At 38.0% G+C, this 18,407-nt stretch overlaps 1 protein-coding gene across 1 annotated transcript; it reads left to right on the top strand.

The window, feature by feature from the left end:
- Window positions 1-8,434: 8,434 nt before the first annotated feature.
- Window positions 8,435-18,021, top strand: LOC110681316. Its single transcript, XM_021857075.1, has 2 exons — window positions 8,435-8,738; window positions 16,909-18,021. Exons 1-2 carry the CDS (start codon window positions 8,544-8,546, stop codon window positions 17,977-17,979), a joined length of 1,266 nt encoding a protein of 421 aa, XP_021712767.1. The 5' UTR covers window positions 8,435-8,543; the 3' UTR covers window positions 17,980-18,021.
- The last annotated feature ends 386 nt before the right edge of the window (window positions 18,022-18,407 follow it).

Raw genomic sequence — 18,407 nt, 5'->3', positions numbered from 1 at the left:
TCTTTGGAGAATACGCCAACTAGAGGTTGTGATCTTGTTTTGACTCTCGATGAGCGTTTTTATGCGCTCATCGCAGTATTTCGCACTTTGGGGAAAGAACGCACGAATTGGTTCTGGACGCTGAATTTTCTCCTCGTCCATTGCTTCCAACTCGGCCCCTTCCCAAGGGATGAGTGAAGGAGTTATTTCTTTTACCCAGTCTGCAGTCTCTAGATCCTTGCAGACAAGGACCATGTATCCAGACTTGTAGAGCAGGTTGCAGAATTTTGGTTTCATCGGCTCATTACGCTGTTTCTCCACTTTTAGCAGCAGGGCCTCCTGAAGAGCATCAAGCTGAGTCGTGGAAAGATGGGATGTGGGAAAGTGTTTCGGAACAACTCCGACCTTCCTACGATTGGTCATGTCACTGTAGCTATGACCAGCCGTTTGGTTTTCTCCGCTATTTTGGTGGCCGTCACTTGACTGCTGAGCCATTGGGCCATCGTGGTTGGATTGCTCAGCTCGATCTCTGGGATCCAGGCGTTTCTTGGTTCGTTTCTGCTTGGGGACGTCCTCACTGGTAGCCGAGTTGTCTAGGTCCGTCCTGCCACGTTTAGAGGAAGCTAGCTCATCTTTGCCCTTCCCGAGTTGAATGAGGGCTTCAGATCGACTCACGCCGCTCTGCATCAGTGCTTTAAACTTCTTCCTTTGTCCTCCCGTGAGGTTTATTTTTGTCGTCTGTTGGTCATTCGCGTTGTTCGGATGACATGAAGGATTCGTTTTGGATTTAGATCCTGATGGTTGAGATTCTGGGATGTTGATGATAACATTTATACCATCGTTATTATCGTCGTCCATGTCCAGTTGGGTGTCCGGATACGGATGGTTTGTTGAATTTTTGTTGCTTACTTCGGTTGCGTCGGTAAGCATATCCTCCTGCGAACTTGCGAGTAACTGCTCTTCGGTTAGCTCAGCATTGCTCTGCACGTCCTCCACTACCATTGACTCCGACTGAGAGAGGCAGTCGACACCTTCAAGATTGTTGTTGTTTTGATTTGTTCCTACGAGTCGCTGGGGAATAACGGTCCGCTGCATCATTGCCCCGCCGTAATGCAGTAAGAGCTACATACTGGGGAGTTCGCCCTGGTACACACCAGGCTCCGTTCGCGATTGAGCATCTTTTAAACCCCCTCAACCATTCATCCATCAGCACGGGTCGCATGACACCTTGGAATTGGGGTTACCTGACTGGTGGATTTCTACCACCGGATCAGGCGATCCGTAGTATTATTCTTAGCCAGTTGAGTCAACCGCTACCGATAACTACACGGCTCTCTAGGCTGCTTGGAAAAGTTGCTGAAATTGATGTTCAACAACTTATTTAGCCAAGACAGCCCGAAGTTTCGGTAATCGATGAGTTTTTGACAGTGTGTCAGGAGTGAAATTACAAATCTCCGGTGATCTATGGTTGAGCCAAAGACACATTAAAGACCTCCATGTCCCTTGCAGTTGCCCAAAATTTTATGGCTCATAAGGTAATCTAGAATGCCGTGAAAAGTGTACTGCGATCTGTCAAACTTGGGTACCTTTTGCACTACCGAGGAACCAAATGCAGTACTAGAAGTGGTACCCAATCTGAGCCCGAGTGGGACGGACCTGGTTGAGCTGTAAAAAAAAATCACTGACCCATAGATCACCGAAATCAGTAATGTGGCAAAGTGTCAAACTATTAATGTTTTTTTCGTCGTCATGGTTAAATACGGAAATACGATAGAGGTGCCCGGATAAAAACGTATCATTCAGTGAATGGAATAAACCATTAATGTACAATATAACGTATTGGATACAATACAGCGTATTGTAATGGATCATTGAAGGTAGTTTTTGTCAGTGCTCACCGCATCAAAACAAAGGCGCCACTGTATATGGGATTTAACATTGTGACAGCATTGCTGTTCTGTCAAACACACAAGACTACGGTGGCGCTATCTATGCTTTCCATAGCGGCCGTTTTGGTTATTTTAATGATTCATTGAATGTCGAAGCAATATTATTCATGTTTGGATATACAATTCAAAAACAATATAATATGTTGTAACAGAACATTGTATTGTTTTTAATTGGTTTTATACCTTACAATTTTGGTCAAATTCCTATTTTCGCGTAAAACAACTGTTGCTTTTTTCTATGTAGCTTTGCTGAAAGAAATAAACAAAACAAGTTCAAAAAGCAAGAAATGTTGGGTGGAAAATATTCAAAAAGTCAAAATAAGTAGTTTTTTAGAAGTCACTTGACATTAGCTGACATGCAACCATGATACAGTTTGTTGAATTGTTTTTGTATTGTACAACAATACACGAATTGCTGAGGTTCGGTTCGGTAAACCGTCGAGTGCAGACGTTCTCTGATTTTGCTCCGCGATTGCTACCGGTTGTAGTGATTTTTTTTTAAATATACCGGCTAATATATAATATTTATGAATAAATACAGTGCATGTGTCTTGTGTGTGTCAGTTTACATGCATTTGATTGTGATTTGATTAAATTATTGAAATCTTTTCATAAATTTCATACGCGTTGGATGAGGCTGAAAAAGTGAAAAATGCTTTCCCTTCTTTGTATTGTGCTAGTGTTGCAACGAAATGCCGAACATAATCCGAAAACGGACGCGTGTGTGAGTGGTGGTACGCCAATAATAAGTGAATGAACGTCATTCATTAGAGACAGGTCATTCTGGCCATACCTCGACGAGTTGATGCTCATTATGCACTAACACATTTCTATCGTGGGTAGAAGTAAAAGGTGACAAAGTCAGTGTTCCTCACTCCGGGGGGATGCAGCTGCTCTGCTGGTGGGTGTGTGGTGAAAGTTTGTTGTGGGCAATAATGTAAAAGTGATGCGTGCATTTTTAGAACAGCGGGTATGGGATAGTGAGCGTGTAGTGCATTTTGGTTGTATTAAAAATGTGATAGTGATAGCAATGATATGCAGCAAAAAGCACCCTACTGAGGTCAATACTCAGTATGTGTGGATTGTGGGCGGAGTAATGCAGTTTATCGTGTTTTGTGTAAAGCGATAGAATTGGGGGTACGACAATATATTGTTATTGTGAATTTTTCTGGAAAAGAATTGCTAGAGGACTGGAAGGGCAGGCGCGATTTGCAGTTGCTGTATAATAAAAAATAAAATAAATGTGTAGTGTTAATGAAATTTTGAGCAAATTCGCAAGCAAAAAGTTAGTTGTGCGTGAGATTGGAGTATCAAATATTAGAAGATAGTGAAGATAAGCCTCATTAGGAAACATTAATGAGAAATGCCATTTAATTTCGAAGTCGTAGCAAATACTACGACTTGACTTGAACAGCTCACTATTGACAAACTGGACAACAGCTTCCAACGGTTCCAGCTAATTTGGTGAGATCTTTCCACACATTTATTTTATTCATAATACATAAACTTTCTACCACATTTATTTTATCCATAATACATAAACTGATTTGTTGATTATATTTCTAATATATGCATTTTGGGTTGGGTGGGACCATCAGGGCACCCGATTGAAACGAGATGGATAGAAAGAGTGAAACTGTCAACTTCCTATCGCTAACATTTCGTGGAAAAAGGGCGGGCTCTTCTCCCCATCTATTGGGTCTTTCTGGCAAGCAAGGGCTTGATTGTACGACTGTTTGAGTGAACTTACTTTTGGAAGGAGATTCTTTTTTTCCCTGCGGGTTTCGTGTAAGTGTATCTGTTTACGAGTCCGCATTCGTTTTTGGCCCTTCAGACAGGAGTATGATTGAACATAAAGAGTTATACAGTCTTGAACAAATTGTTTTGTTAGAATAGACCATTGCTACCGGTGGATACCTTGCTACAATAGATGGCAGCTCATATCATCATCATCATCATCATGTACAACAATACACGAATTGCTTATCAAGACAATACATGAACAATATATCATATTGTGTTTTCAAAATATTTGTATGAGAAAATATCTATATTTGTATTGTTACGATACTTAACCACCCATACATTATATAGGCAAATATTTTCAAAGCTAAACGATCACTCCGACATCTGGTGGCTAGTAGGAGAATTGGCAAAAAAGAGGTTGAGTTGAGAACTTACCGTGTGCAGCATAGGAAGGACCACACAATTTACACTTTTTCTCGGAATAGTTATTTTGTAGACGATCAGAGATCATTGAGAAACAGAATAAACTTTTTTTCCTTTGATAATGTACAGATCCGGTCAGTGCTCATGTACGATTAGTGGGATAAAATTGGAAAATTGGTGTTTGGCAACATAGGTTATAAACTTCCGGATTCTTTGTTAGTGGTTAAATTTGTTGTGAAATCACACGTATGGCAAGAATAATGGTACAAAATGAGTATGCCAATGGAAAATAGTTCAATAATCGATTGATTATGAACTAATTTTTGGGTTGAAGAATTGAATTTTGGACGTAAACAAACATTTTCAGTGACATTTCACTCGTTCTTCCCCAGCGACCTCTATGACGGTGGCGCACTATATTTGCCTATTGCAAAAATCTCATATACCATACAGTGAACTGTTGAAAACAATATATTGTACTGTAATTGTATTGTCATTTTACAAAATACTGTATTGTATTTCCAATATATTGAATGGTACTGTTTCAATACGTTATATTGTTTTTGTATTGTATTTTTTATCCGGGTGAGTAAAAGATAGCTTGAAAGTGATTTTTATATGAACTAACGTTACTCTTTGTGGCAGGATTACAATGACCGCTAATTCTCCGCAATTCTCCCGCAGCCCAGCACAAGTCACCGTAAAATTATTTCATGGATAGATTTATGTTGCTAGATCATGATTATATTATTAGAAGTCCTTTTTCCTAATAGCAATTTGGTTATCCGGAGGAACAAACCCATGCACCGTATGTACAGATCTACGGTAAACGTTCACCGAAAACTCGGTAGTTTTGACAGCTGAGGTGCGAAACGCAAATTACCGAAAAGTCAGTAATCTATTCGTTTACCGAATCGATTACCGTAATCCGGGGTAACATTGATCATTTTTCTGAATGTTTCTACAATATTTCGTTTGAAAATGCAAATGTGGCATGTCTTATATTTTTAAAACAAGTACTGCCACCCATAGCTCGAGACTGTATACTGTATTTTGTTTATTGAAAGATTAAAGCATGTTAAAAAAATGTTTTAAGCGATTTTTTGGTTTAGCTGATATGGGGTAACATTGATCACCTATGTAAATAACGTTCGGTAATACTGAAAATGTCGTTACTTACTTAAATCATGGCCCCTGCAGCCGAATATGAAGGCCAAACACTTACAAGTCATTTACTTTTTGAGTTATTTTAAAATTAAAAACACCTCGAACCACGGAATACGCCTGAAGGTAGGCAATTTCCTAAGGAAATTTTACATTCTTTACAGTAATTCGGTAATGTTGCCTAATTGAGTATACTTATAAAAGTTTTGACAACGGAATCGTTTTCGGCGATGCCATTTTTAGTAAGAATCACATTTTCCTTGCTTATATCGTTTGCAGAACTTGTGTGAGACATGAATCTTCGGTAGTGTCATCTTCAACAATTAAAATCATTATTTCAAAAAGTTGAGAAATTTACGCATAGGGTTAACTCAATTTTCACAAAAACTTTTATTAGCTTATGGATATGAGAAAGAGAAGCACCATTCATGATTTGAAAAGGTTTCAACAATAAATGATACTACGTACTTTTGATGAGATGGATCATTCCGATCAATGTTACCCCTCTGATCAATGATACCCCGGATTACGGTACCGATCGTTCAGCTGTTGAGAGTCGCTGATTTGGTCTAAGTGATCACACCTAAATATATAACGCATTAATCGTTGCAATAGAAGATTGTAACGATTTTTGCCTGAAATTAGTATGAATTTTATTTTACATTTGTTCCAATGTTTCAACATTGGATATTGTATGTAACTTATTAGTACCATTAGTGTACCAGTATCCGCTCATACCCCTATTTCCGCTCACTAGTGTAAAAATTGATTAGTCGTGTCAAAAACCAACATTTTTCGCACGGATATATTCTAGCAATACTTACAACTTTTAAATGAAGTCGTCTGACATTATTTTCATTTGATAAAATAATTCTTTATATTGAAAACACAAGACCTCATGAGCGATTATTGGACCACTAGATATTTTTGTGTGTTCCAATAACCGCTCATGCAAAAAAAAAAAAAAAAGAAAATCTCAAAGAAATGTCGATTTTAGCATACAGCCTTCTTTATTGCAGTAGTAGCTATGGTTTGGCCATAAAAAATATCAGGATAAATAACGAAATTCGAAAAAAATGCATTTCCCGGTTCCGTTGCTGTTCCACTATCATTGCGTTCGAATCTTAAGCTGCAAGTAAAAAAGAAGCAAATGTCAAAAATGTAAAAGCAGTTTTCGCCCTTGAAATCAACAAATCGGAAAAAATTAAAACACACAGTCTTTTTTATTTTTCAAATAAAACAGCTGTGTGTTTTTATTTAATTTTTTTCAATTTGTCGATTTTAACGGTGAAAATTGCTTTTTCACTTCTGACATTTGCTCTATTTTTACTTGGGCATTAAGGCAGGCTTGATAATACTCCTCAACATCATCAGAGTTCGATGACATACTATAGAGCGCAGCGTTCTGCCTTTGCCTCTTTGCGAGGGTGCGAAAAAATGCTAAGCAGCGAGGCAACGAAAAATGGGCGAGGAAGATGCAGCACAAAACATGATAGAGTAAAATTCCATAAAAAAAAGAGCTCTCACAACTCCCCGAGGACAGCCTTGATCGGGCGGGACACTCAAGTGTTCTTTGGAAGCGTGAGTAGAGGTGAGTATAGCAACAAGAGAGAGAAAATACCAGAAAAAAATCCTCGCATTTTTTGCACTCTCACTAGTACCGCTTGAGGATCTGTGTTGAAAATTTTGAGTTCAGTTTTAACTCCTCATAAAAACGACAAAATCGCCTCATCTTTGGATCGCAGAGGAGTTTCTATCGAGCCTATCTTAAGGTGAAGATACATCGAAGCTAAACCTTGAATTTTCAAGAGCACAAATCTAGAGAACCAGTCAATCGTTTGTGCTGAAAATTTAACTCACTGGTCACTCGCTGGTTGAGACCAGTGAGTAAAATTTTCAGCGCAAACGGTTTGCTAGATCTCTAGATTTGTGCTCTTGAAAATTCGAAAATGTCATAACGCTCTAGGGGGTGGGTGGGTGTCCTTGAGGTGTTACAGCTTATACAAAATTTGTAGAAAATTCATACAAAAAGTGTTACGAGGGGGTGGGTGTCAAAAATGTCAATTTTTTGCGTTATGAAATTTATGAATATTGTGCTCTGCAAGATAAATCCACGTAATGCGATTATTTGAAAATGTCGATATACCGTCGCAGTGATAATGAAAATCAATAAATGTTTCAGATTTAGCAAATTTGAAACATTTGTGTCCTTGAAGCACGAAAAAATCCAAGCCTACTTGAAATTTGACGTTGCGTTTGAATTGCGCGCATATCTTCTGCGCGTTACCGCCGCCGCTGGATGTGGATTTAATATAAGCGCCGCAATAAACAATAGGCAAATATAACGCGCCACCATCATAGAGGTCGCTGGGGAAGGAGAGAAATGTCACTGAAAATGTTTGTTTACGTCCAATATTCATTTTTTTAACCCAAAAATTAGGTCATAATCAACTAATTATGAACTGTTTTCCATTGGTATAATCATTTTGAACCTTTATTCTTGCGATACGCGTGATTTCACAACAAATTTAACTACTAACAAAGAATCCTGAAGTTTATAACCTACGTTGCCAAACACATTTTTTTTCAATTTTATCCCACTAATCGTACATATGTATATGGGCACTGACCGGATCTGCACATTTTCGAAGGAAAAAAAGTTTATCATGTTTTTCAATGCTCTCTGATCGTCTACAAAATAATTATTCCGAGAAAAAAAATGTAAATTGTGTGCTCCTTCCTATGCTGCACACGGTGCGTTCTCAATCCAACCTCTTTTTTGACGGTTCTCCTACTAGCCACCAGATGTCGAAGTTTAGCTTTGAAAATATTAGCCTATAGAGATAGAAAACTATAGAGGACGAATATCGCTGCTGTTCTCATTGTCCTCGCTCAGAAACATGTCGGGTACATAACTGTCAAACTGCATACATTTTCGCGTTGACATTTATAGCCCCGCCCATCTCCACCAGCAAAAGATGTTCCGACAGCGACAATCTTCTTCTATGGTTTTATATTTCTGTTGAATAAGCCTAATTGTTATTTCATCCAATACTCTGGCCGCACCCTAAGGTGAACTGACGGCGGCGGCTGAATTTTGTTCGTATGTGACAGTCGCCCTTGCTTGGCTCAGAGCTCGGGCTGGCTGAGCGGTGTTGTTACTTGTTACGAACACTAATGCAAACCGCGACATGGTATTTATTTTGAACGAAACAAAACAAAAATGACATTCACAATATTTACGTTTCAAAATGGTACATTCCTCTTAAAATCGCAACAGAAATGACCAACAAATCGTGGAAATCTTTTGATTTGCTGCTCACTACACCGAGCCCGGCGAGGCTGAAGCTGAATACATCCTTTCACCGTGGGGGACCAACAGTGCATAGTAGTTCTTCGCGGCACACAATTTCACAACTCAAAACGAACACCTCGCCTTTCGATGAACGACGGTCGACGACACTACGAACTGGACAGGTAATTTCACGAAAATGCTTAATAACATTATCAGTATAAAGTGACCAGACGCTCCGTGTTTCGCGGGATAGTCCTAAAGTTTGTACATTTTTCCCCCGCTGAAAAATGTCCCGCATTTCACTCAAATCATGGGGAAATACCTTTTATGTCTGGAGAAGTTTTTAATCAGGGCCGCATTTACGGGGAGGGGGTTGAATCGAGGGAGTCATGGTTCCCCTAGTCCCGCGCTTCCCAAACTCGGTTTCCACGGCGCACCAGCTTGTTGCGAGCTCGCTTAAAGATAAACGAAAAAGCGATCCGACGAACGGCTGGTGCGCCGCGAAAAACCGAGTTTGGGAAGCTAAGCCCTAGTTCCCACATTTAAGGAGCCCAAAACACTAGTATCAACGTGCTAATAATTATTATTAAACATTCTTAGTATTGATTTTTAGTAGACATTTGAAAATGTTAAAATGTTGGTTAAAACATTTTAAACAATAGTTTGATTGCGTTTACTCATGTTCTCACTTCACTTTTACAACATTCGAGAATCGTACTCAGGGTGATGTAGAAACCCTTCCCAAGATTCTGTGATAATCTTGCTTTTGAGTCTTTGTGATGGGGCCTTCCTTAGCCGAGTGGTTAGAGTCCGCGGCTACAAAGCAAAGCCATGCTGAAGGTGTCTGGGTTCGATTCCTGGTCGGTCCAGGATCTTTTTGTAATGGAAACTTCCTTGACTTCCATGGGCATAAAGTATCGTACTTGCCACACGAATGTGAAAATGGCAACTTTGGCAAAGAAAGCTCTCAGTTAATAACTGTGGAAGTGCTCATTGGAACACTAAGCTGAGAAGCAGGCTCTGTCCCAGTGAGGACGTTAATGCCAAGAAGAAGAAAAGTCTTTGTGATTGGGCCCCAGAATTCCATCACACAAGATGTTAGCAGGCTGTCTAGGATTTTGTCAAAATCAATCAGACAATTCTGTCACGAACCTATCTAAATTTATGTACGAGTCTTTCTTTGGATTCGGTAATAATTATCTTCCCTTAAATGCTAAACAGTTCTCGTTTAATTTATGATCGCGTCCTAAAAGCCATTGGGAACCAGGTGTGTAGCTTGGTGGCACTGAGCAAACGAATGAATTTCCACATTATTCATCAATGCTACACTCAAAATAATCCAAACGTCATTGCTACCGGAAAGATCACGTAGATCATTCCAAGTTCATTTTACCTTTACTTCACCTGACTAAGGTAATGATTACCTGACCACACACAAAAACCAAGTGGAGATCCGGTGATTGTTACTGCGGTTACCTATCGCTCTTACGTGAATTTCACGTAAGCACTCAAATTCATTTTGACATCTGCATAACCCGTTCATTCAATGATGGGCTTGGACGCAAAGATGGTAGCCGCTAATTGTTTTCAAGAACTTTTAAAAACTGTTGGACTTCTAAACATTGTTTTGAATTGTTTTCAAGGTAAATATGCGTTGTGTATTTGTCAATCGATCAGTTACAGCATTTGTGTCATTTTACAGATATAATGTTCAATTGTAATTGGACCGTAGATACCGCTGTACCAGCCAATGCACAGTGAGAAAATCGGGCTCCAAAACGCGACTAAATGCAATATCCCAGCTGGGTAATGGTTTCAGAAAATGATTTTGACCATTCTAGATCGGAAAAAGGCTGCTGAATCGATTGGTGGCGGTCCCATTGACCGGAGACTTCGCCCTGGCCACCTAGAGCCCTGGAACCATTCTGAGTTCCTTACGGCAAGTAGAATTATTGGAACTGATATAAACTGTCATGATTTCGTTTTGCTGCGGAACAGCACTCGACAATATTCTTGCATGGCGGATTTAACGATATGAATTATTGACCATTATGGCCATTTCATGGTTCCGGAACTAACCCGGAACATCCGTAAAATTGGAAATATTGAAAAAAAAAAAAATGTTCTTATGGTTCCTTTGTCTCTTGTTGATAAGAAAGAAGTTTTCTTACAATTCGTATTTAGTAATCTGAATGTTTGACCATTACGGCCATTTTATGGTTCCGGAACTAACCCAGAACATCCGTAAAATTGGAAATATTGAAAAGAAAACAAATGTTTTGATAGTTCCTTTATGTCTTGTTGATAAGAGAGAAGTATTCTTACAAGTCGGATTTAGTAATCTGAATGTTTGACCATTATAACCATTTTATGGTTCCGGAACTAACCCGGAACATCCGTAAAATTGGAAATATGGAAGAAAAAATTTTCTGATAGTTCCTTTGTCTCTTGTTTGTTAGAAAGAAGTACTCTTACAATTCGTATTTAGTAATCTGAATGTTTGACCATTACGGCCATTTTATGGTTCTGGAACTAACCCGGAACATCCGTAAAATTGGAAATATTGAAAAGAAAACAAATGTTCTGATAATTCCTTTATGTCTTGGTGATAAGAGAGAAGTATTCTTACAAGTCGGATTTAGTAATCTGAATGTTTGACCATTATAACCATTTTATGGTTCCGGAACTAACCCGGAACATCCGTAAAATTGGAAATATGGAAGAAAAAATTTTCTGATAGTTCCTTTGTCTCTTGTTTGTTAGAAAGAAGTACTCTTACAATTCGTATTTAGTAATCTGAATGTTTGACCATTACGGCCATTTTATGGTTCCGGAACTAACCCGGAACATCCGTAAAATTGGCAATATTGAAAAAAAATGTTCTGATCTTGTTCTGTCTCTTGTTGGTTAGAAAGAAGTACTCTTACAATTCGTATTTAGTAATCTGAATGTTTGACCATTATGACCATTTTATGGTTCCGAAACAAACCCGGAACATCCGTAAAATTGTAAAAAGATTAAAAAAAATATGTTCTGATAAGAAGAACTCTTACAATTCGTATTTAGTAATGAAATCGTAAATGGTTTTCTGTACATCGTCCAACTAGTATTCGACGATGTTGTGGATAGTCGAGGTCTTTGGTTAAGATCTAATTAGTTTTCTCTTAAACGTCAAAGTTAAACAAAGTTAAAGATTTTATTTCGCAAAACAAGCATCTTCAATTATATAGTAAATCATATGTTGTTCTTCTTCCTCGTCCTGTAAAAGGTAGTTATTTAAAACTTTCAATGGTATTCCTTCAATCTCTTATATGATGCCCTTCTTGAGACATATTTATGATAAAAAAAAATCTGAATTACCAATTCGTTAACTGGTTGTTCCAAAAATTCCGATTGGTACTCAAAGAATAACATATTATGTAAATGCTACATAGAAAAAAATATATGAAATGTGAGAATGAAAACAAAATATTTATTTTTTATCTCTTATTGTTATTTTTAAGAATTCTAGTCACATTTCTTATGCCTATAACATAAATCAAGTTTGAACAATTAAACAATAAACGTTAATAAACAAAAGTACAAAAAAAAACTTTAAAAATAAAATACTAACGAAGAAAAATCAACAATTTTTAACAAACATTGAAAAAAAAAAAACAAAAATGATGCTCGTCATTCGTTATCTGACATTGAACTCTCTTCCCTAGACAATTCTTCACAACTTTCTATGTCAGAGCTTTCCTCATCTGTTTGTGCTGATTCCTTGTTTTCGATCTCCATTTGATGACCTTCATAATATTGCGCCAAACCAATATCATGGTCTTTATTAGCGTTGCAATTTCGTCGTTTTTTAAACGTAGTGTACGATATTTTGATGTCAGACCACGCCAAAGCTGCAACCATTATATCGTACATGTTATCTTCCGGAGTTGTTTTTCGGGCTAGGTTAGGCCTCGAAAATTTATGCCGTTTGTGCATGCGTTCACCTGCCTGCTCATCAACAAAATTCATAGTGTAAGGCTAGAATAAAAAACCAGATAATATTTTATACACTTTAAGCTAACAGTACACTTACCAATTTGGTGATGTACTCCAATAAGTGTTTGTACTTATGCAAGCAAGGTGGCAAATTTTCAATAAAAGGGAATTCTATAACTACATCTGGTCCTGAAATACACACTGGGCAGGCGTGGGTATTTTTATTGCCGACGATAGCATTAGCAGCTTTAACAGCAGGTCTCAACAATTCAAGGGATACATTTATTTTTTTGTGTATAAAATTTAAAACATCTTCTTGACATCACCGACGAATATAAATTTTTGAAATATCACCGTTCACTTCTTGAATATGCGAGAACTTCTGATTATCAGTCGAGTATTCACGCAAAGCTATGGAAATCGCTTGCTTAGATCAAAACTATACCAGAAACTGGTAAAAGCACACCACAAATATTTCACATGTTAAGCTAGGTATGCTGTTCCGCTCAAGAAAAGTAAAAATTTCTGCGGAAGAAATGATCAATAATTTTTCTACAGTGAGCTCCATTTGAATTAACATTTTGACAAGATGGACAAGTTTGCTTTATGCAGTTATTGTGTAACAATTTTGAATTTTCGTCTTTAGGAAAATTGCTATTACTTTCAAACTCGTGATTGTAAAACTTATTCAAAATTGCATGTTGGAATAACGATATGTTTGATGTTCTGTGAAAATTTAATTCAAAAAGGTCCATAAATAACTGAGAGCTAGTTTACCAAAGTTGATCATTTTTTTTTCAATATTGCTAATTTTACGGATGTTCCGGGTTAATTACGGAATTATAAGATGAACAAAGTGATCAAACATTTAGGTTCCAATATGTAACAATACTTAATTTTAAACAAAGAACATATGAACATAGAACATAGGTTTTTTTCAATATGGAAAATTTTACAGATGTTCCAGGTCAGTTCAGAAACCATAAAATGACCATAATGGTCAAACATTCAGATTACTAAATACGAAATGTAAGAATACTTCTTTCTAACAAACAAGAGACAAAGGAACTATCAGAACAATTTTTTTTTTCGATATTACCAATTTTACGGATGTTCCGGGTTAGTTCCGGAACCACAAAATGACCATAATGGTCAAACATTCAGATTATTAAATACGAATTGTAAGAATACTTCTTTCTGTCAAACAAGAGACAAAGGAACTATCAGAAATTTTTTTTTTCAATATTGCCAATTTTACGGATGTTCCGGGTTAGTTCCGGAACCATAAAATGGTTATAATGGTCAAATATTCAGATTACTAAATACGAATTGTAAGAATACTTCTTTCTAATCAACAAAAGACAAAGGAACTATCAGAACATATTTTTTTATTATTTACAATTTTACGGATGTTTCGGGTTTGTTCCGGAACCGTAAAATGGCCATAATGGTCAAACATTCAGATTACTAAATCCGACTTGTAAGAATACTTCTCTCTTATCAACAAGACATAAAGGAACTATCAGAACATTTGTTTTCTTTTCAATATTTCCAATTTTACGGATGTTCCGGGTTAGTTCCGAAACCATAAAATGGCCGTAATGGTCAAACATTCAGATTACTAAATACGAATTGTAAGAGTACTTCTTTCTTATCAACAAGAAACAAAGGAACCATAAGAACATTTTTTTTTTTTTCAATATTTCCAATTTTACGGATGTTCCGGGTTAGTTCCGGAACCATGAAATGGCCATAATGGTCAATAATTCATATCATTAAATCCGCCATGCAAGAATATTGTCGTGTGCTGTTCCGCAGCAAAACGAAATCATGACAGTTTATATCAGTTCTACTTGCCGTAAGGAACTCAGGATGGTTCCAGGGCTCTAGGTGGCCAGGGCGAAGTCTCCGGTCAATGGGACCGCCACCAATCGATTCAGCAGCCTTTTTCCGATCTAGAATGGTCAAAACCATTTCCTGAAACCATTACCCAGCTGAGATATTGCATTTAGTCGCGTTTTGGAGCCCGATTTTCTCACTGTGCAATGTTTTGATTTGTATACGAACTTCTATTCTGGAGAAACGTTCACTGGATATCTAGCAGAATATTTGATTCAAAACGCACCTTTATCGATTGAATACAATAAATATCGCTATATTTTTAAATCGTTTCGTATTCCTAAACCTACGGATAATAAAGTCGGCTGCTATGAATTTATTCCGATAAATTGCAATGGAAGAGCATCTGGAATCTATTGAAAGCTACGGGAAAATCATGTAGCTGTTACGTGGAACTTTGGTTAACGGATGAAGTTCATTCGTTCATGCGTTCATTCAGAGCTACATAAAATTCACGTAAGTGCTACGTGGAAAGTGCGATGGAAAAAAACCACGTATGTTTTCACGTAACAGTAACGTGTGGATTATTTTGAGTGTACCATGAAAAAAAATCCTTCTCTATCTCCCAATGGTGATAGTTTTTATCTTGGTTCATTCATTCGCATAAAACCAACGAGCTACACACTCGATTACCAATCGCTTTTAAAATGAAACAATTTTGAATCAAACTTAAAATATTGCACTAAAACTTTAAAGGCTCTAATCTCGCGATGAAAGCATCTAGCAATAGTGCACTTTATTTTGGCTTTGTGCAATAGCAGAAAGCTTAAAATAAAAAGACATGGAACGTTTGTCTATTATCTCTCCGATTTAGTGCATATGACAACGTGAGTAGGGGCACAAGCCGGCTATTTTTTGGATTTCGAGGTGTTTCACGGTTAGATCATAAGTTTTGTGTGACCTTCATGAAAATAAGCATATTAAAACAATAGTAGTAACATCTGAAGAGCAAAATAGGAAATATTCTAAACCAATCTTTTCAATCAAAATTTCACAAAAATATGCCAGTCCTGCTGATTGTAAAGGACAAAACACGTGGAAGTTTTCCGAATGTATAGAAGACATATTTATAGGAGAAGGTATCGATCGTGATTGTTTTTATATTATTTGTTATGGCTATAGCGGTCATGCGACTCAAAGGTAAAGGAAGATTTTTGCAAATGATTAAATGAATAGGTGGATAGGCTGCGCAAGGGAGCGACAAGATTGAAATTTTGGTGAAAATTGAGCAAGCCATTGTAGAGTCAGTAAGCATCGAAGCGTCCTGTATTTTGCCTTACTTTTCTACTGGAGGACAATCACCCGAACGGTTCTATAGATCGATGACTGATATTGGGAATTACAACCAATTAGAGATTGTTGTTGTGAAATTTGCAAAAATCTTCTATAGACTGAATTGTTAGTATAATACATGTGATACGTATGTTTAACCCGTATAGGCCTGAGTGAAAGCAAAAATTCTAAAACCTTCACCGCTCAGCGAATTCTTAATGGATTCGAATGATTTTTTGTCAGTATACTGGCTCACATATCTAGTTTCTAGAAGTGGACAGAGGAACGCGGAAATATTCTTGTGACCGGAGTTATTCCGGTGGATCACTGGGTCAGGTCGGGTGAGAAGGGTACTGTGCGTTTGTGCCCCTGAAGGTAGGCAAATTTCAAGACACAGATAATTTCTAGAATCGGCTATAATGTGGCCACTACATGACGGAATTTTAGAAAAATTGCATCAGTGTAAACTTTTTGAGAAACGATTGAATTGGATAACTATGAGTTCTGCATTTGATTTATCCTAGAAATGACCATTTTCGAGTCTAGAGACGCCTCAAACTTATGATAAAGTGGCGAATTTGAATCTGAACATCTGCGCCAAGCTTATGGGAACGCATTTTAGTGCATAATTATGTTGAATTTCTACTTTTCGAGAGTTGAAACGGTTTAGTATCCAACAAATCCACTGCCAGTTCTTCTTGGCATTACGTCCGAATGGCCACATTAGGTATATTTTAAACGGTGCAAAACTCTTAATTCATAATGTTGAATATCAGATCTTAATAATTTATGCAAATCAGAATGATTGTCATTGCAAATAAATTAAGGTAACTTGGCATGTCCCAAAAAATAGCCCTTTTTACCCGACTTGACCCAGTGACCCACCGGAATAACTCTGGCCACAGGAATATTTCCGAGTTCCTCTGGCCACTTACAGATACTAGATATGTGGGCCAGTGAACTAACAAAAAATCATTTGAATCCGTTAAGAATTCGCTGAGCGGCGAGGGTTTCAGTTTTTTTTCTTTCACTCAGGCCTATACGGGTTAAGGAAATTATTAGAATTTCAAACAAGTTTGCAATCATTTGAGTTTTGCATCTTCGACATGATCCGAGATAATTCTGTCCCACGTTGGAGCAAACACATCTGGTCACTTTATATCAGTAGAATTTTTAGATATGAAACTTTAGGATTCATTTTAGACCTATGCATCGGCAAGTGAATACTCTCAGATTGAAGATGTCTCGTCGGGCGACGAAAAGAACGAAACGCCGACAGCGACCAGCGTAACCATTTCTGCATCGTCTGTAGATTGTTCCGCACTTGACTCAAAGGATGTGACTATCTTTGGTAAATCTCGTGCTGATTCAGACATCGAAGATATATCTGAGCCCGAAGCCCATACCAAAGATACTCCGCTGGAAATATTGGAAACCTCGTCCGATGATTCCGACTGTGAAGCCATCCATTGCAAAAGGAACAAACGTCTTAAGCTGGATTACGTAAACCGCAAGTCGCCTGGTTGTGGACGAAGGATAACCGATGATATTCTTATGATTGAAAATGCTACTGAAAGGACGATCAATGCAGAACAATCATCCACGTGGACCAAATCCATAATTGAAAACAACAGCCCAAAGAGTATTAAAAGAACACCAAAACGAAGTTCTATCTGGAAACGTCTGGACGAGTCCTTTAAAGACATTCATCCAGTGGATGCCACCAAGAGCCCACCGAATCGCAAGTGGAAGACACTGGAAGATACATTCCGTGAGAATCCTCCGGCAGAAATCGAAGCCGATCTCACTCCAGATAATGTGCCACCTTCAAGAACAAAGGAAACATCCATTGAGCAAGTCTCCGATACTTCATTTTATGACCCGACTTCGCTCAATCAATGGCCATCGCGAATAAAATACCGTAAAGACTGCCCGGTGTCCCGCTTCAATCAAATTCTGCAAGAGAATTCTTCGATGCAAGCATTCTGGCTCCACGAACGGCAGATGAATTTGTTGCCCGCCAAAGCGAAACCGGTTCAGATCGAAACCATTGCAAGGATCTTTGGTCGCATAGCAATCAGCTACTACGAACCGGACCGGAACGATCCTGACTCTAAAATAGAACACATCCTGTACGTGGATCCAAGCGAGAAGCAATTGAAAACTCTGAGGAAGGGCTCCAGGATAGAAGTGGAATATGATTTGGCGCCACACCAATTGTCTAGGAGCAGGATTGTCCATCTCGGCGTAAGCAAGATAAAGGCTGTTGACTGATAGTTTTGAAATAAACTCACCCGATTAATCTATTTTAAAAAATTTATTTCATTTTACTAACCGAATCTGAGTCCGTTTTGAGTGGCTTCAATAAACGATCAGGCATTAAGAAGGCCAGATCCAGAAGAGCATTCCCCGCCAATGAACAGATTTATGCCATATTTGAGCTTTTGTATGAGACCTCTATAAAATTTGTAAGGCTTGTAACGCTTGGTTTGACCCCCTCCCTTCCCGTTGGATCGCGACATAATTTGTACATGAACCCTTATGGATATTGGATCTACTGGAGAGAAATCCAGTGGATCGTAGATCTACATACACTACGTTGTTTCCATTTTTGGTTAATTGGAACAAATCCAAGAGATCTCATAATTGCTTGTCACTTTCTTTACATGACATGTACCACACAATTCCCTTCAAGAGAAGAG

Source organism: Aedes aegypti, chromosome 1, assembly GCF_002204515.2.
Source record: "Aedes aegypti strain LVP_AGWG chromosome 1, AaegL5.0 Primary Assembly, whole genome shotgun sequence".
In the NCBI taxonomy this organism is placed as follows: domain Eukaryota; kingdom Metazoa; phylum Arthropoda; class Insecta; order Diptera; family Culicidae; genus Aedes; species Aedes aegypti.
This window is presented reverse-complemented; position numbering and strand designations above follow the sequence as displayed.